The sequence below is a fragment of the Neofelis nebulosa genome, chromosome 6, assembly GCF_028018385.1.
Source record: "Neofelis nebulosa isolate mNeoNeb1 chromosome 6, mNeoNeb1.pri, whole genome shotgun sequence".
Classification (NCBI taxonomy): domain Eukaryota; kingdom Metazoa; phylum Chordata; class Mammalia; order Carnivora; family Felidae; genus Neofelis; species Neofelis nebulosa.
This window is the reverse complement of record NC_080787.1, coordinates 146720605-146740295: the sequence shown is the minus strand read 5'-3', so window position 1 is coordinate 146740295 and position 19691 is coordinate 146720605. Positions and strand designations below refer to the sequence as shown.

The 19691-nt window shown below is 49.1% G+C and overlaps 1 protein-coding gene and 1 long non-coding RNA gene across 2 annotated transcripts in view; one reads left to right on the top strand and one right to left on the bottom strand.

Annotated features, from left to right (window-relative positions):
• Nucleotides 1-7501: 7501 nt before the first annotated feature.
• On the bottom strand, nucleotides 7502-10885 carry LOC131515121 (uncharacterized). Its single transcript, XR_009263450.1, has 2 exons — nucleotides 10235-10885; nucleotides 7502-8608 (listed from the first exon to the last, which is right to left on the bottom strand). It is a non-coding gene; the product is annotated as an uncharacterized LOC131515121 (long non-coding RNA).
• Nucleotides 10886-11043: 158 nt separating this feature from the next.
• Nucleotides 11044-19691, top strand: part of EZR (ezrin) — a 51204-nt gene continuing 42556 nt past the window's right edge. Inside the window, exons 1-2 of the mRNA XM_058735801.1 lie at nucleotides 11044-11174; nucleotides 12043-12130. Coding sequence (XP_058591784.1) covers nucleotides 12119-12130 — 12 coding nt within the window. The 5' untranslated portion in view covers nucleotides 11044-11174; nucleotides 12043-12118. The remainder of the gene's footprint in view (nucleotides 11175-12042; nucleotides 12131-19691) is intronic.

The following is a 19691-nucleotide window of genomic DNA, read 5'->3' as shown; positions in this document are numbered from 1 at the left end:
AGTGGTTGTCAGGCTGTTGTCCCCAGCCTTGTCTGGCACCCCTTCCTCAATGAGGGGTCCAAGTTGTCTCCTCTGGGCCCAGGACCCATCTTGCCCCGAAGCAGCTTTACTCTGCGGGACACAACACCAAGCTAGCCAAGGTCTGCCCCCTTTCCTGCTTGTTTTTATGACACCTTCAGGTTCCCCAGTCTCCTTGTGCTGCTCAGTCTAGTAACCAGGTTACTCCATTCATTTGCAGGTCCCCTCCCTGGGAATCGAGTCCTTCCTCTGTTGCCTGGGCCCTGGACCTTCCCGGAGCCTGGTGACTCCTTCCAGGACCTTCTACCCATGATCACGCCCACTGAACTGCCTGGTTGTGCCCTCTGCCCAGCTGGGCCAGCCTGTCTGGCCCCACAGATGGCCTGGTTCCAAGTCCCAGGTCCTCGCAGCCACTCCAGCAGACCCTGCCTTGAGCTAGAGTCCTGAAGGTTTGCGAGCAGGAGTGTGACATGATCCAAACCATAGCTCCAGCTGCCGTGTCAATGTTGCACTGAAAAATGGATCATGTGGAAGCTGTATCTGGCAGGAACAGGGTGCTTAATGAGTATTTGTTGGCTCACCTAACAGATTAAAAGGCAACAACATGAAGATTGTTGTGATTGTCCAGGGCAGAGGTACTGAGCACCTCAATGTGGCCTTGTTTCATTTCATTTTATTTTATTTTTGTAAAAGTTTATTTATTTACTTTTGAAAGAGAGAGAAAGAGAGGGAGGGAGAGAGTGGGGTAGGGGTAGAGAGAGAGAGAGAAAGAGAGAGAGAATCCCAAGCAGGCTCCATGCTGCCAGTACAGAGCCTGACTCGGGGCTCAAACCCACGAACTGTGAGATCGTGACCTGAGCTGAAATCAAGAGATGCTTAACCGACTGAGTCCCTCAGGCACCCTGGCTTTGTCCCATTTTAGATACAGATGACAGCAGGACAAGGGACTAGGGGCCTTGGGCTCTATGATGTAGAGGGGAGAGTGAGGGCTTTGCTGTTCAATCGTCTGGCTCCAGTCCTGGCTCTGCTGCTGTGGGGAAGTGACTTCACCCCTGGGCCTCAGTTTCCTCTCATGGCACATGTCATGTGAACACCCACCTGTCAGAAGGACTGGAAGAGTGAGTGTGGAGCATGTGACTGTTGACGTATGTGGTGGTCTGCTGTGGGAAACGGGTCAAGGGGTGGTAGACCCTCACCCCAGCCTCTAATTGCTTGGAAGAAGAATCAAAAGAATAAGGCATCACCGAGGTTCTAAAGGGTCTGGGGCACCTGGAGAAGGGGGTTACCTGGCAGGCACGCAGACTCAGAAAATAAAACTAAGGCGGTTGAGAAAACATAGACCAATTACACACATGACTGGATCTGGGTGCAACAAGAGAATAAGAAGTAGAAGCCCAGGGGTGCCTGGGTGGCTCAGTCGGTTAGGCGTCTGACTTTGGCTCAGGTCATGATCTAGCGGTTTGTGGGTTTGAGCCCCGCGTCGGGCTCTGTGCTGACAGCTCAGAGCCTGGAGCCTGCTTTGGATTCTGTGTCTCCCTCTCTCTCTCTGCCCCTCCCCTGCTCATGCTCTGTCTCTCTCTCTCTCTCTCTGTGTCTCAAAGTTAAATAAGCATTAAAAAAAAAAAAAAAAAAGTAGAAGCCCAAAGCCAGCCGGACTGCCCTGACGCACATCGTGGTGCCAAGTCCCAGCGTGTTCGGTCCACACAGACCCTTGGGGCTGGCAGACGGCTGGTGTGGACCGAGTGGCTCTAGCTGGGGGAGAGAAGGGCTGGATGCCAGGCTGAGAAAATAGATGCGGGAGTCAGGCCAGAAAAGAAGAGGTGGATATGAGTGGAATTGTCCAGATCCGTCCAGAGGGTGTGGATGGGCAGAAGATAAGGAGCTGAGAATGAGACAGATATTTACACCCAGTCTGACTGCCAAGCGGGCGCTGAGCCCCTCCAGGGGCGATGTGGCCCGCAGCCTGCCTGGCACAGCCGTGGAGCCATGGACTCCCAGAGCACCTGGCTGTGGACAGGGCCAGGCTGCTCTGCCAGTTATCCTCTCAACTGGCAAGCCGGGCACAGTCCTGGCCACATGCCCAGGTCCCTTCTCAGCAAAGGGGCCCCGACACAGTGTGCTGCATTCACTTTTTCAGAGGTTTGTGCTCCAAAGCTTCGTAACAATTATAATTGAGTAGAAATGAAATACCACTCTGAGTTCTACAACCAAAATTTTAAATTTGTAAACAGAGAGAGAGAGAGCGAGCAAGCAAGTAGGGGAGGGGCAGAGAGAGAGGGAGACACAGAATCTGAAGCAGGCTCTGGGCTCTGAGCTGTCAGCATAGAGCCCGACGTGGGCCTCGAACTCATGACCTGCGAGATCCCGAGCTGAGCCTAAGTCGGACGCTCAGCTGACTGAGCCACCCAGGTGCCCCACTGAAGTCTTTAATGAAGAAAGGTTTCGTTGTCTCAGGAGGCATTGGGAGAGTCCAAGCAGGAAGTTTCTGGCAGTCTGATGGCACTGGAGGGACGGCCATTGCTTTCCGCTTGTGTGGAGCAGCCTGGGGGAGAGACTAGGGGTGCCTTTATAGTGTAAAGCCACCTAATACAGAACGCTCCTCTTTCCCACCCTGGTTTCAAAACAGTGGAGAAACACCGGAAAGCTTTCTTGTGCTAAAGCAGCTGATGGGAATGTGGCCTACATCTGCGGGCAGGTGGACATCCTAGAACCACAGAATTAGAGGGGTATGCCACCCTCCCAGAGGTGGCCCTGCACCACGTGGGCCTCCCAGCTGGGGCTGGGCCCTACCACACATGTGGCCCGAAGGGGCAGAGCCCCCCTCTTGGCCGGTGAACTGGCCCCAAGAGAGACAGAGACAGGCTTCACATGACCAGGTTCTCCTTCCAAATGAAGGCCTTCTCCATCGAGGGGACAGGGGAGGCCAGACGCATTACCCTCGTGGAGCTCCCTCAGAGGGAAGGAAAGAGCCTGTCTTCCACATGGAAGTGAGGTAGGTGTTCCTCAGTTATGGGATCTTCTCACTTGCAAGTTCCAGAAGGCACGGCCAGGCTTTGGGATAAAGGAAAGAGGACAGATAACACCAGAATTCTGAACTTTGGGAGAGTCACAAAACTCAGTTTGTCAGCGTCTCTACCCATTTGATCACTACCGGCTGGCTAGCACCCGCCCCAAAGTCATGAAACCCGGGACGGAAACCCCAGCAAACTCGGCTCTAAGACTTAACATAGCTTTGGGATCCAGGGTAGGCTGCTTTGCTTTCTTTCGTAAACAATTTCAAAATAAAGGCAAGTCTCGGGAGACGCATGCCTAACATCCCAGGTGTGTGGTAGGTGGGTCCAGGAGGAGAAGCACGTTCTAGGAGGGTTGGACATCTTGAGAAGAAGAGGGCTGCCTGGAACAGCAGCTCTGCACCGAGTACCCACATGGCGTGCTAGGTCGTCTCTGTGGCCTCCCCGGGGGAGGTTTTGTGGTGACAGAGATCAACCAGCGGAGGAGCTGGCCAATGACAAGGTTGTGAGCCATTGCTAGTCTAGGTGCAAAATGGGCTGTTCTGGCAAGGAGATGTGCAGAAACCCAGAAGCTCCTCTAGCTTGGTGGGTGCATATGCAGGGCAATGGGCCGGGCAGACAGCTCGGACGGCACCATAGCAGCCATCGCGGGGAGGACCTGCCAGGGAGGACCGGCACACAAATGAGGAGATCCCTTCCCTGAACATCCCTTAAGTCTAAGCCCTTGAGTTATCAGCCGTGCCAGACAATCCCCAAAACAGAAAGTATGACCAGAAGAAGTATGTGCAGAACGGAAAGACTGGATAGCAAGGCCTGGGGACCACCTGTTTTCTACCACATCCCGACGTGTGGAGAACAGCCTCTCCCGGCTGCTGCCCACAGGGCAAGAGCATGTCTGCAATGACAGCACTCTGGAGCCGGGGGGTATGGGGGAGGAATACTACATGCACGGCATTGAACCCATGTGCACCACAGATAATCAAGCCGGTCTGTAGAGCACAAGGCAGTGGATGTACACACCCAGTCTACAGACATATTTTGTTTGGCTTGCAGCATGTTTTGGAAAAAAAAAATTTAACTCACTGCCAAATGTAAGAATTGGGAAATTTCGTGTCAAAATCAGGATTTCAAGCTTTTCTTGAAAGGGTAGACATGTGGCAGGATAGGCTCACATTCTAGCCTGGCAATAGCCATCAGCAGAAACCGAGGGGTGGCTGGTCCTCTAGACGGTCCTGCTTCTCCAGTGACCACCATTCCTTCAGTCTTGCTGCTTCCCCCCTGTAGCATTCTCGTCTATAGTGGGGTCTGCGGTGGTGTGCCAACAATCCCAGATAACGGCGGGTTGGCACCCACTCCAGATCTTACAGTTGTCTTTGGATGTCCAGCCATCCACGCATTCCTGAATCCAATTGGTGTGTGTGTGGGGGCGGGGGGGTCCGTTGAGGACCAAGTCGCAGGAGGTGGCTTGGAATTGCAGACTGGCCAAGTGACAATGCCAATTTCATGGGAATTCACAGGAAGTCTGCTAAACCCCCAACAGCCAAAGGCCAAGTTTTATTAAGTGTGATCTTTAGGGGTTTCATCTGTCTTGCTCCCCACTGTAACCCACTGCATGACGAGAAGCAGGAACTCAATAAACATTTGCTGAATGACGTACATGGTCCATGTTTCATACTAAAAGCATTGCTCAAGATGTTATAAAGATGAGTTCATTCCGTAGATATTCAGTAAGATCCAGCCAGGTCAGGTAACCTTCATCACCTGCTACAGAAATTTGCCCTGTTAGCAACCAGGTTTTGCTGTTGTTGTTGTTTGTTGTTGTTGTTTATTTTAAGTGCCAAATCTTCAGTGTACGTTCAAATCTCTAGGATCCACACATTTCAATGCTTAGTGAGATAATATAGTCACTACAAATGCGCAGGGCTCTGTGTTTGATTCAGCCCAATAAATATTAACCGAGCTCCCTTTATCTGCAGGGTTCTGTTCTAGGTACATGAGCTACTAAGAGCAGACTCTGGCTTTCCCTTCAAGGAGCTCACGGTCTGAGTAGACAGCAATCCAAACAAATGCTAAAGCTACCTCTGTCATGCCGGACATTTCCAGCTCATTAATCGCTTTATTAACTTAGCTTTTGTGAAACCAAAAAAAAAAAAAAAAAAAAGAAAGAAAAAGAAAGAAAGAAAGAGTCATGATAAAAATGTTTATGGTTGATTATATTCTGCAACCAAGCACCTGATTAATAATAAGTAATTTATTCGGGACCTAGTCAGCTTTCACATTAAGTATATATTTTTTTCCATGTAAAGCATTAAACCAGGCATGGAAGAGACACATCAACTTTAGAACAGGGGCTTCTCCAGGGGAGGGCTAGGTGGGCTTCAGTGTTTTCTTTTTTTCATGAAATGTGAAGATAATGTGATAAAATATTACCATTTGTTAAATCTGGATAGTGGGTACATAGTTGTATATTGAATTATTTTTTGAAGATGAAAACATTTTGGGGCGCCTGGGTGGCTCCGTTGGTTGAGCGTCCGACTTTGGCTCAGGTCATGATCTTGTGGTCTGTGAGTTCGAGCCCTGCATCGGGCTCTGTGCTGACAGCTCAGAGCCTGGAGCCTGCTTCGTATTCTGTGTCTCCCTCTCTCTCTGCCCCTCCCCCGCTCATGCTCTGTCTCTCTTTCTCTCTCTCTGGCAAAAATAAATAAACATTAAAAAAAATTAAAAAAAGAAAACATTTTATAATTTTTACAAATTATAAAACAACATGCTTCCTGATAATACAGAGACATAAATCCGTTTCCAGGGAAAACTATCGTTAGGAACAGCATGGGTTCCACTTTGTGCCCTTGGGGCCCCTGAGGGATGTGGCCCTGTCTGTCTCTGGCCTATGTGACCCTAGTCGGCTATATTTGGGTTATTGTCTGTTCTTTGTAATATTTCTGCCTCTTTGCCGTCAGGCGTTGCGTCTTACTGCTGTCAGGGTGTCTGCTCATACCTTGCCGCCTCCTTTCTAATCTGCTGTGTCCTGGGAAAAGAGCTCATCAAACTTGTTAGAACCCCAACTAAAACTGGAATGAAGGGAAACACAGAAAGAGTCTTAATAGATGAATTGTTTAAACAGTTTTCCCCCACCATCATCTGCTTTTCAAGGGTGTTTGGGGATCTAAGGAAGTCAAGCGTTTTCCAGGGCACAGCAGTAAGGCGTGTTGGATAGAAAACTAACCTGACTCCTGTGACTTCGATACTAACTAGCAGTGTTCATTCATTTGTTTATTCAACAAATACACATTGAACGCCAACTAGGCGCCAGGCACTGTTCTAGCTGCTGAGGGCATAGCAGCGAACAGACAGACAGGAGGAGCTTCAATTCTTGTAGGGGAGGCAGAAAACAGCCGCAAACAAGCAAGACACAGCAGAGAGCGTGAGGTGCTCTGAACACAGCAAATGAGGTGAAGGAGCAGGGAGCGACCTGGGAGGTGGCACTTCTTGTGGAAAGGTTGGGAAGTGCTCTCGCAGAAGGCAGTATTCGGATAAAGGCCAAGTTGGCAGAGATGGGGGAAGGGCATTCTAGGCAGAGGGAGTGTCACATGTGAGGTCCCTGAAGCAGGAATAGGTTTGCTACATTCACGGAACAGAAACTCTGGACAGCTGGGGCACAGTTAGCACAGCACCAAGGAGACCAACAGCAGGTGCAGGTGGAGAAGCAGGCAGGCGGGGATCCTGAGGGGCCGAGGAAGGGGTGTGAATGTCATGCTAAAACCCACTGGCTGGGGAGATACCAACGGGGCACATTCTGCGAAGCCGCTGGTAGGTCTGCTGGATTGGAGGCAAGACAGATGAAGGATGAAGTGGGGTCAGGGGATAGAGAGGAACTCAGGCTGGCTTCTAGGTTTGGGACCAAGCAACAGGGCTTGGATGCGCCTGCTGTTTGCCAAGAAGCGGAAGGTTGGGAGACGGGAGACACTGAGTAGAGAGTTGTTCCTGGTGGGGGAGGTCGGGGCTGGGAATGCTATGTTAGCCTTAGGACTGGATAACATGGCCTAGGAAGTAGCTGCACACAGGTAAGGGCCCAGAAATGAGCTCTGGGCTAAGCCTGCGGTAGGAGGTTGGGGAGAGGGCCCTGGAGACGGGAGAGTGGAAAAAACAAACCCTAAGAACAGAATGCTCCCAGGGACCGTTATGTGTGGGGAAGGCTGCTCAGGAGAAGGGTAAGATGAGGCAGAGAAGTTTGGCTCCTGGATTTAGCAAGACGAAAGTCACTGGCTATCTTGACAAGAGAAGTTTGGGTGCAGAAGTTCGGGCCATTAACTTAATTTCTGTGGGGCTATTTCCTCTTTGAAGTGTGGGTAATGGAATAAATGACATCTGAGGTCCTGTCCACTATCTCATTGTACAATTTGTAAGCTGGATTTAAAAAAAAAAAAAACTCATAAAATGATCAGAGATAAGAAAAATGAGAAAATATGCTATACTAAAATTTTAGGGCATTTATTAGTTAAAAAGTTGTGTGGTCATTAATACGCTTCTACATAAAACCCAGTAAGGCTATTTATGCAATGTTTTAAATAAGCTAAGGAAACTTTAAAATAGAACACGGAGTGGCCAGAATTCTTAGCAGACCCGAAGTATAGAAGCTGTTCGATCAAAACTACCAAGAGACTCCTTCTAGCTTATTGGCTGAGAAGTCCCTTAAACATGATCTCTAGACACAAGGCAGTGGCCAGCTGTCGGGCTGCCTGAGTTCTTACCCCTCCTTTGCTCTTTCACCCACCGTCCTGAATTTTCACACAAGGTTATTGAGTCCTGAGAAATAACCCCAATTCTTGTTTGGCCAAGGGCACCCTACAGTCTTCCCTATTGCCTGTTGCCTATTCTTTTGAAGTGAGAGAGACTAGAGACTGTCATACTATTTGTGAACTTTGGTCGAGATAATTCAGCACCAGTGCGGAGACAGGCTCGGAGGTGATCTCGGAGGAAACCTGCACTCGAGGGATGTGCCTGCTCTTGTCCTTGCTGTTGTGTCTAAAGCCACCTTGAGCTGCCCTGACTTTAGTATAAACTTGCCTGAAGAACTCCAAGCGATCTACCAACGGCCTTTCACCAGGTTCAGGGGGAGACATAGGATTTCCCTCATCTAGCTAAAAAACGGAAGCCCTGAAATGAGAAGAGAGTCAGCCGCTCAAGGTGATGGGCAGGTTCAACGAGAGCAAGGAATGGAATCCAAGACTCTCAGCTCCCAGTCTCCTCACTTCTTTCCGTGACATGGGGTACCAAATGTGAACAAAATCATGATTTACAAATACAGGGGGATAACTTTACAAAAGAAGCATGAAGGGAGGGGTAAGTAGTATTTGTCAGGATCCTAACACATCCTAAGTCAGCTGTTCTCAAATTCTGGTATACATCAGACTCACCTGTGAGCTTGTTAAAGCCATAGATCCCAGGGTTCACCTGAGGCTTACTGACCTGTCATTCCTAGAGGGGCTCTTTGGATGATTCTAATAATGCACACTGAAGTTTTAGTACCACCGTCCTAAGCAATTCTCATAGATGCCTTGGAATTCAGTCTTCTGTGTGTCCTGGGGCCACAGGAGGGAGAGTGGGAAGGGGTTTAGGTCCGAATGTCAGATGAAAATAAATTTCTCCTGGCAAATCCTCTGAAAGCACTCATAAGATACAGCACAAATGTTTTTTGTGGGGGCAGAAAACCCTGTACATGTTAGTATAATGCTTACAGTTAAGATGTGACTACGTATGCAAACCATGCTTCTATGCTATTTTAACTCACACGGGAAATTATGCCTACAAGTCAAAACTAAATGCTCCACTCTATGACTCAGTGACCCAAGAACACCATGGAATATGTATTATTATCTCCATTCTGCACATGAAGAGCTGGGAGCTCGTCACTTTAAGAGACTCGCCCCAAATGACCGGGACCAGAATTCAGACTTAGCTCTATTTGCTTCTGATCTTTTCTTTTCATTAAACTTTTTGAGATTATCTGTAGATTCACATGATGTAAGAATGTGATCTTTTCATTTGGACCACGTTGCCACAGGCCAGTTCTTTTTTTTTTCCCAACGTTTTTAATTTATTTTTGGGACAGAGAGAGACAGAGCATGAACGGGGGAGGGGCAGAGAGAGAGGGAGACACAGAATCGGAAACAGGCTCCAGGCTCCGAGCCATCAGCCCAGAGCCCGACGCGGGGCTCGAACTCACGGACTGCGAGATCATGACCTGGCTGAAGTCGGACGCTTAACCGACTGCGCCACCCAGGCGCCCCAGGCCAGTTCATTTTTAAGCATTTCCCTGAAGGGCAAAGTTCGGAAATGCTCCAGAAGGTCTTAGGGCCACTGCTATTTCAAACATCCAATTTAAAAGACGATAAACTGGGTAAGATTAAAAAAAAAAAAAAAAAAAAGATTGGAGGCCTATCCTATGAGAAGGGTTGGGGACCAAACATGGCTAATGAGACTCCAGACAGTGATAATGAGCTAGAGATAGCGTGCTAGGAGTGACCAGTTCCAATCAAACTATTATCACTGGAGGGTATTTAAATCTCTTTTCATAGTTCCTACCACAGTTACATCTCATTTTAATATAAAAGAAAGTCTCTCTTCAGGAACACACTTGTCAGAATACAGGACAAAATCTCAGAAAAGGCCTCTGGCCACACCTGTGCCCCTGCAACGCTGTGGGCCTGCAGCTTTGGGGGGGTTACCCCGTGAGCCATCTGTCCCTGTGACAGGTTAGGCCTTACGGGGAGGTTGGCACTGTGCTAGGCACTTTGCATGTATTATCTCATTTAACCCCTACCTGTCCTTGCAGGAGGTGCTAGTCGCATCCCCGGTCGACAGACGGGGAAACTGGGCCTTAGAGTATGGTGCTTTGCCCAAAGTCACCGGTTACTGTCTGTGCCAGGATAGATTTGAGCACTGTTTTAGGCATCGTCCACATATCACCTCTAATCTCATAACGACCCCATGAAATAGGTGCCATAACTGTGCCATTTTACAGATGTGAAAGCACCAACTGGCTCAATAGCTCGCTCAACTCACGTAGGGAGTTAGTGGTGAGCCCAGCAAAGGAATTCAGGAGAGGCTCTGCTCTCAAGCATTGAGCCAGCATCACAATCACCTGGAGGGCCGGGAGACACAGATTGCTGGGCCCCAGCCCTAGTTTGTGCTTCCGGGGGCGGTACCTGTGACTTTCCATTTCTGCAAGTTCAAAGGTGAGGTCGACGCAGCTGGCCTGGGAAGCGCGCTTAGAGAACCACTGCCTTAGAGTTAGCTGTCTTGATCACTGAGTGACAAATCCTACTGGCCACCAAAGTCCATGTGTGTGTGTTTTTAAAATGTCCTCTGGAGAACCATCTGCAAAAAAATATATATATATTTAAAACAATTCCTAGAATTCCTGCCTATGGAGATTTTACCGTAGCTCTGAGTTAGTCAAGTCAAATTAGACCACAATGTGCCCTTTAACCGGAGCGTTCAGCCGTGGAGCGTCTTCTATGCTTGTGTCCTCAGCCGAATCCGAAGGCAGGAGCTCCGACCACGTGCACGAGAACGGCGGCCCGCGGGTCTCTGAACCCGGCCTCGTCCTGGTGCAAGAACTACAAAATGACCTGACCACAGGGGCTGCCCCACTCTAAAACGGCCCAGGCTCCCCTGGGGCCGCCGGCTCCTTTGGGTTTATTTACGTTTTCCCCCCCTCTGTCCGCTGTGGAGCGAACGATCTCACACCCCTACATCTGCCATTAGGACTCGAACCCTAAATCCGGCAAAGTCCTCCGCAAGGCAAGGGGACAGGCAGCGAGAAGGGAAGGGTCTTTACGACACAGGCGGCGGGGGACGCGCCCACCGGGTCCCCGCGCCCCTCGGGAGGCGCCCGGCGGGGTGGGCGTGGCGTGGTTGGGGGGCTCCGGGCGGCGTGGGCGGGAGGCGCCCCGGGGCGCGGGCAGCGGCCGCAGCCATCTTGCGCGCCGGGTGCGCCTAGCAGGTCGGGCGGGCGGGCGGGGCAGTTAGGGGCGCGGCCCCGGGACCCCGCCCCGCCGAGGACTCTCGGGAGCGCGGGCCGCGGGCTCACTTCGCCGACACACCGACAGCCGGGAGCGCAGCGGTCTCCTGCAGGCGCCGCGGGTGAGCCGGGAGCGCAGCCGAGGCCGGGGGGCGGAGGGCCGGGGCCGGGGGGTCCGCGCCCCACGGAGGGGATCGTGGCCCCGACTCGCCGGCAGGTGTGGCGGGGCCCGCCCGGCGGAGGGGGCGGGGGGCTTGCGCGGGAGCCCGGAGCCGGTGGTGCCCGGGAGGAGCCGGCGTGGTCCCCGGGCCCGTGGGGTCCCTCGTCCGGCCCTTGGCGCACGGTTCTCTCTTTCGGCCCAAGTAAGAGGCAGGTGAAGCTGAGCCTTCCGGCGTGGCCGCCCCTGGTGCTCCAGACCTTCCTCTTTCGACTCTGTCCCCGGGGGTGCCCCACCCGAAGTGCCCGCGGAGCCCGGGCTGCGCGGGCGCGCGTCCTGCCCGCGCCCCTCCCGCCTCGCTCGGCCCGTGGCCCTCTGGCCGCTCCGGGGCGGGGACCATTTTTTAAAAAGTGTTTCTCAAAGGCTTGACGGTTGCGGTTTCAGCCCTGGGGCAAACGGTTGCTTCACAAAGTGAAACTTGCTGTCGGCTGCGTTCCCGCCTGGCTTCCTGGAAGTCCGAGAACTACCCCGGTGTACCCCCCACCCCCACCCCGCCCCCGCGTCCCCGAGCGGGACCCCGCGCCGCCTCCCCGCCGCGCACGTCCCCCGCCGGGGTCCCCCGCGCCCCCCCTCCCCCGCGCGGCCCGGCCCCCCTCCCCGCAGGGCCCGCCCGGCCCGCCGTAATTGCAGGTTGGGCGGTGACTCACGCCGGCGCCCGCCCGGCCGGTTCTTAAGCAGCAGCTCGCGGGGCGGGCGCCGAGTGTCGGGCGCGGCGGCGGGAGGAGGCGGCGGCGGGCGGCTGCGCGCTCTGAAGGGCTCTCCTCTGCCTGCAGGTCGGGAGCGCGGTCTCAGCTGCTGCGGCAGAGTCGAGTTTCCAGGGGCTTGAGGAGAACCCGCCAGGAACCGAAGATGCCGAAACCAGTAAGTGACCCAGCGTCGGGGCGGGTCGGACGCTGCGGGCGTTCTTGCCGGGCGGCGCTGCCTGGGCGAGGTGCTGGGGCTCTTCTTTGTGCCACCGGGGTTCTCGTGCAAACGGCGAGACGGCCGAGTGGGGAATTGGCTCCCCTCTTCGGGATTCGTTGGTCCTTTTGTGTGGAACTCTTGGGAAGTCCACTGTGCTGCCCCTCTTTCTACCGTCTTTTTGTTTGTGAACGCCCCCCTGCCCGCCCGGGTACTTTATGCTCTTTTGTAAAAGAAAGTTTGGTCTGCTTAAAAAAAAGAAAAAAGTGTATTCTAATGCAACTTGGGGTTTTTTGTTTTTTGTTTTTAAAAAGAAAAGTCGGGTGGCTTCCGAAGGCACATCAACTCCGAGTCCCTTTAAGCACCGGAACCCAATTCACCCCAAGTCTGCCTTTGGTGCTTTAAAGGGCGTCCAGCTTAGAAGACCCCGTCTTTCTGGCGGGCAGCTTCCTGCCAGGCCTGTGAAGTTGTGCTCTCTTAACCTGGGAATTTGCTGCTGGCAGCAGGATTCCTATCTCTGAAAGCGGTTTAGTAATGAACTTGAATTGCAGGTGGAGGAACGTTCCCCTGCGCTCCTGGTCGTGCGCTCCTGGTCGTGCGCTCCTGGGCTACATCATGAACGTCAGCTGATTCTGGTGCTCGCACCTCTGTCCCCTGAATCTGATTAGGCCGCTATCAGGGTTAGATTGCTGGCCAGGCCTGGGGTGAATCACTTTCACTGAAGTTGTGGCAGCAAACAAGGCAGGTGCTTTGTGACCAGCGTTTCTTGGAAAGTTGTATAGATTTACCTGCTTTAACACAGGTGAACGGTGACCAGATGCTGCAGAGAGGCTTTAGCTTTTTTTTAATGGTTTTAAATCATGATGAAGAAAATTTCTGGATTCATGAAAAATTGCAGTAAAAGATACATGTGGGATTTTTCTAGTTTTCCAAACAATTTGGTTCTGTAGTCGATGTTTATGTGCTTTTTCTACCATGAAGTCGTAGATTCTTTTTTTTTTTTTCAACGTTTTTTATTTATTTTTGGGACAGAGAGAGACAGAGCATGAATGGGGGAGGGGCAGAGAAAGAGGGAGACACAGAATCGGAAACAGGCTCCAGGCTCCGAGCCATCAGCCCAGAGCCCGACGCGGGGCTCGAACTCACGGACCGCCAGATCGTGACCTGGCTGAAGTCGGACGCTTAACCGACTGCGCCACCCAGGCGCCCCTCGTAGATTCTTAATAAAAGGAGCTCTTTATTAATAAAGTCTGTACTGTTAGGTTAAATAAATTACTGTGTTAATATGCTATCAGAGTCAGAAGTCAATATAGTTTTGCCTGAATTACATGATTAAAATCATTCATGATGTGGAAATTTTTTTTCGTACACAAGTTTATTTTTTCTATTTAAAAAAATTTCTTTTAGAGAGCACAAGTGGTGGGATGGGTGGGGGGTGGGGGGAGAGAGAATCTCAAGCAGGCTTCAGGCTCAGTGCAGAGCTGAAGCAGGTTCCATCCCACGATCTGGGATCATGGCCTGAGCCAAAATCAAGAGTCAGGCTCAACCGAGTGAGCCACTCAGGGGCCCCACAAAATTCTTTTCATTTCCACTTGCACATAACATCCAGGCCTTACAATGCCTGTGATATAAAAACTGACCTAAAAACACAGCCTTACTCGGGGCACAGCCCCCATGCAGCCTTTTGAGCTGTGGTCAAGATATTACTGTAGGTATGGTTTTCTTTATTTCACTAAAAGAAAAGATGCAGAGTTCAGCTTTGAAGATCTCACTCTGAAAAACGTCAGTAAACCAGTTTCCTGTTACTGCTTTTCTTTCTCATTTCTCAAAGTGAACCGTAATTTCTTTTATTCTGTTTTTTTGTTGTTGTTGCAGTAAAATAATACATAATATGCAATTTGCTGTCTTAACCATTTTTTTCAGTGGCATTAAGTACATTCATCCATCTGTAGAACTTTTACATCTTTCGAAACTGAAACACTGTACCCATTAAACACTAACTCCCCATCCCGTCCTCCAGCCCCTGGCACCCACCCTTCACTTCCTTTTTCTATGACTTCGACTGCTCTGGGTCTCTAAGTGGAATCACACAGTATGTGTCTACTTGAGACTGGCTCATTTTAGTTTAATGACCTCAGGGTTCATCCATGTGGTAGTATGTATTAGAATTTCCTTCCTTTTTAAGGCTCTTTGTATTTCTTATGGCAGGCATATTTTAATTGTATGTGTAAATATAGAAACATCTGAATAGTTGGGGTTTGAGGCTTCTTCCTGATCCTTTGAATTCAGTATTTTTGATTGATATCTAAACTGAGTAGACAACTTTATAAAAACAGTGTAAATGAAATCTGTATTTGCTGCTTTCCCTCTTAATACTGCTTCTCGAATTACTACTTGCCAGAAAGATTGAGTGTTCTCTCTGGCAAGCATCTGTCCTGCAAGCTGCGTGTGCAAAGTGTGGGTGGGTGAGGCAGCTTGTCTTCAGGGAGCTTATAGTCTGGGACCTGAGCCCAGACACATGCAAATGCTGAAATAGAAGCTGGGTCACTCTGAGTGCCACCAAAGAGGGATAGAGGCTTAAGTCACGTGCAGCACAATTAAGAGGAAAATCATCCGATGGGGAAGTGGGTGGACTTCATTGAGAACCCTTCAGCTGAGTCTTGCTCAAGGCCTGTGGGTAGGATTTGATCGGCCTGGGCACTCAGAAGGAGAGCTGTTGTCTGGTTTTACTTTTCCCACAACTGCTTTGGGGCTCTACTCATGTGTGACTTGTAGACAGACTTCCAGGGAGAATGATCTGAGGCCTAGAAGGCACTACGTACGCCCTCTGCTCAGCTGATATGTTTGGCCTTGTGGGTCCTTCTTAATTTGGAGAGAGCCGCGGTGGGGGGGGGGGGGGGGGGAGTTGTGCCCAGGGAGCGGTCTCAGGAAGCAGTCTTTGTGCCTGTGGTTCAGCCACGGGTGACCTGTGATATCCTTCCTCCTTACTTCTTACCACCATAGTTGCTCTCTTCATCATGATAGGAAGGAGGCATAGGGCGGTAGGAAGGAAAACCACAGCAGTCAAGCTTAGGAATGAAAAAGGTGTTGCATTTAAGGCTAAGCTCTCAGAATCTGTTTTCTGAGTTTAGCCGTGAGCTGTCTTAAGTGGTACTGGCAGATGCCGTAGATGTTCCTTTCTAAAGTTTTGATCTGGAAGTTTCTGATATAAAAGCAAATATTCTCTTCAGTAGGAAAACTGAAAACAGGTTCAAGATTCCGCCTTTTGCCAAAATTTGAAGATAATTTCTCAAATTGCCTTGTCTCTCTGGGAATATATTTTTTTCCCCTTGGGTAGATACCCAGTATGGAATAAGTCCTTGTTTCTTAGCTTGTTTCTGCAGGTTCATTGTCTATAAAATGGGACTGCCAGCGTCCTTAATTCATATTGTTGTGCGAGACAATGTCCACTAAATATTTCAACAGGCACGGGATTTACTGAATATACACTGATACGTTTTCCATCCCCTCCATCAATTGAGAAGCACACATGGGATATGTTTTGTGTATCCCTCCATCTTCAAAATGGGCAGATGGTGAATTAGCTAAGATTTTCCCATGTGGTGGTGGGAAGTGCTGGCTAGGATTAGTCATTTGTCATCATCACACTGTCTGTAAGGCACAATGAGTCTATTTGTACATTCATCCATTAGTTCAGTCATTTATGCGTTACTATGGTAGATGTTGAGGTTACCAAGATGAGCAGGCACAGAAATAGTCCTTGTCATCATGGATTTACAGTCTGTTGAGGGGAACAGACAACAATCCTAGAATAACTTGATTGTGTACCATGGCATGCATGTGGTGGTGGTGGTTGGGGGGGAGAGTTAATCGGGCAGGACAGGAAGGCACTCCCAAGAGGCAATGACTATTCTGAGCAATGTAAAGAATGCAGGGCCATTCACTAGGTGAAAGAGGGAGGCAAGGAGTGTACCAGGCAGAGGGAACCCACTTGTGCAAAGGTCCTGTGGTAGAAAGGGGGGGGGGGGATAGGATGAGTTCAGGGTTCCAAATATGGACGAGTATAGCTAGGGAGAAAAACAGACCAGCTGTGCCTAGCCTAGTAGGTCTTAAGAGGGCATTTTCCGGGCTTAACTCAGGGGGAAGCACTTACGGGTGTTGATTGGAAGGAAGTGACCTGATCAGATTGGCTTCTGAAAGGTCACTGCACCTGCAACATGAGAATCAGTAGGAGGTGAGAGGTGGAGACTGTAGACTGTTGGAACAGCCCAGGTGAGGGGTGGTAATAGGATCGACCAAGGCAGTGTGATGCAAGTGGAGAGAGGTGGGTGTTAGGGAGCTCTTTGGGAGGTATATGTGATAGGACTTAGTGATGGATTGGATGTGCAGGGGCAGAGGGTGGGTGGAAGGCTGACTTCTGGCTCCTGGCTTGCATAACTGGACGGATGGTAGTGTCATTCACTGAGATAAGGAACCTGGAAAAGGACTGGGTGTGGGAGGGAGGGTTGAGTTTGGTTTGTACTTGCTAATAAATTCGTGACTGTAAATGATGAAAGGAGTCCCTTTGACTTCTCATTATTATAACCGCTACCTCCTGAAATACAATATAGATGTCAGTGTTTTTCTTAAGCTACAGTTTTTTAAGTCCACGTAAGGTAAAAGTAATCCACCGGCTTCTAATTTTTCTTCTGAGTGCGTGTACACATTACACATAAAGTTAAAGGTGAGGATTAATTTAGTGCCGTGTTCTCCGACTTTAGTATAGGTAATTATCTGGAGATCTGAAGATTCTGGAGTCTCTCACAGTTCTACTGAATCCCCGTCTCTAGGGCCAGGTAGGATGTGCTTTTTAGTAAGCTCTCCAGATGGTTCTGAAGTGCCCCCAGATTTTGGGAATTGCTGATTTCATAAGAAAGGGACAGTTTTTACATAGTTCTCCCTTTGGAACCCCACCAGTGCGGTGAGGCCCTCTTGATACTGGTGGTTGTGTGTGAGCAGAGACCAGAGCCTGTGGTGTGTTTGGGGGGGGGGGGGGTGGCAGCAAAATCCAGTGTGATTCCAGAGCACCCATTCAGGCAGATGTTCTTGTAGGGAACATCTGTGTAGGAGTGGATACACAATCACCTTCTTAAAGTTCCAGCTTAAATGCCTTGGGTGCCATCGTTGGTATTTGGAATGCGGCTGGGGTGGGGATAAAGGAGATAGCTGGATGGTTATCAAACTCCAGAAAGACTAGCTAAGATGTCCAATTGAATCTCTCTGATTTGAACTTCTCTCTGTGGGGGTTTGGTTGTGGAGCTTAATTTGGCCGCGACTGGTGCGCTGTCTCAAATTTTGGCTGTCTTTGTTTTTAAAGGGGAAGAAAAGCCAGCCGTTTTCCATTAAATGGCAGGGAAGAAAGAGATCCCATTCTTAGGTTTCTCTTTGCTCTTCAGGCCTTCCACACTGGCCTCACTTAGTTACTGGTTTTTTGTTTTTTTTTTTTAATGTTTTATTTATTTTTGAGAGAGAGACAGGTAGTGCAAGCAGGCGAGGGTCAGAGAGCGAGGGAGACACAGAATCTGAAGCAGGCATTAGGCTCCAGGCTGCGAGCTGTCAGCACAGAGTCCGATGGTGCGGCTCAAACTCACGAACCCTGAGATCACCACCTGAGCCGAAGTTGGATGCTCAACCGACTAAGCCACCCAGGTGCCCCTCCTTAGTTACTATTCTGAGTAGTAATGTGATTTCTAACAAAAATTTCATAAACTTACAAATACTTACAGGTTGGGTAAGGAAAACATTACTATTCTTACTGAATTACCATAATTTCTTTATTTTACTTAAACTTCTGTTTAAGTGTCTTTGATAATTTGAAGATTCTTAGGATGATTCAATATATGCCTGCTTTCTTAAAGTATTTAGATGTTTTACCTGCAGTCTTAAGCAATAAAATTCAGTCTGCTTTCAGAATCACTGAATGCATATTTTATGCATTATATTTTATTTCATTTCAGTAGTAACTGCATTTGGGATTCCCCAGCTACTCCAATTAGTTTTTAGTTTAAGCACTAAATGTTTGGTTGCCACTGCTAATTACATGTGAGTATTTATTGAAGAGACCAGAAGGTTGCATTATTTTCCTTCTAAGAGACTTACCATCTGTGCCTGTGGACATAAGGAAGATCTTATTCTAGATGTCTTTTTAAAGTTTACTTATTTTGAGAGAGAGAGGGAGCACAAGTGGGAGGGGCAGAGAGCAGGAGAGAGAGAGAAAAGCAGCTCAGAGCCCTATGCAGGGTTTGAACTCAACAAACCTCTAGATCATGACCTAAGCTGAAGTCAGAGGCTCAGCCGACTGAACCACCCAGGAGCCCATAGACTTCTATAAATGTTTTTTTGTTGTTTTGTTTTTGGGTTTTTTTTGTTTTTTTAAATTTTTAACCTTTATTTATTTTTTTGAGACAGAGACAGAGCATGAATGGGGAAGGGTTAGAGAGAGGGAGACACAGAATCCGAAACAGGCTCCAGGCTCTGAGCTGTCGGCACAGAGCCCGACGCAGGGCTTGAATTCACAGACTATGAGATCATGACCTGAGCCGAAGTCGGACACTCAACCGACTGAGCCACCCGGGCGCCCCTGTTGTTTTGTTTTTTAAGACAACTATGCTATAATGTGAGTTGGAGCGTTATGGCTAAAAATGCTTAATATAGCTATTATACATATTTTTTCCAAGTAAAAATGCACAGCCATATAAAGAAGAGTTTCATAATTAATTTGGTATTTTACTTGTACTTTGGCAAGCTTCTAGGAACCTCAATTTTGTCCTCTGTAAAATGGAAGTGAAGTTTTTACATGAAAAGAATGTTACATAAACAGACAAAGCTTCTATGAAATCCAAATAATTTTATCTCCAGGTGCTGTTTCTTGTGTACATTTTTTCCTGGAAACGAGCTTTACAAACTTTTCAGTGTAACAGGGAGCTAAAACTAAGGGTTTTAGTTTCCAAGTTGCTATTAACCAGGTAAAGTCTGTCACTAGGCCTTCTAAGAAAAACAGCGATATGAAGTGTTTGGGTTGTGTAGTAAAAGGGAACATTCTTTCTCATCCTCTTGTAGTTGTGCAAATTCCCTGGGAGGTCATATGGGCTCCTTCCTTACCCCATTGAAGGCCTGTTGTATGCCATTACATTCTGAGTGCTAGAGCTACGAAAAGAAATAAGCTAGATTGTTGCCTTTAAGGGATTCTCAGTCTAATAGGGGAGTCCAATATGTAAGCAAAGAATTATAGTGCAGCGTAGTATGATAATAGAGATACCTACAGAAGAAGAAGAAGTGTGCCCTGGAGAGCTAGGGAAAGCCTCTCAGCTGGTGAGATGCTGGGGGGTGGGTGTTGAGGGATGCCTAGGAGCTCACCAGTACACAGGAGCAGAAGTGAATTTAAGGCAGCAGCACTGGTCAGTTCTATTTTCCTTCGATTGTGAGTCACTTTTCATTCTCTAAGCTGTTTTTAATACCGATAGGTAAATGGTAATACGGTTCA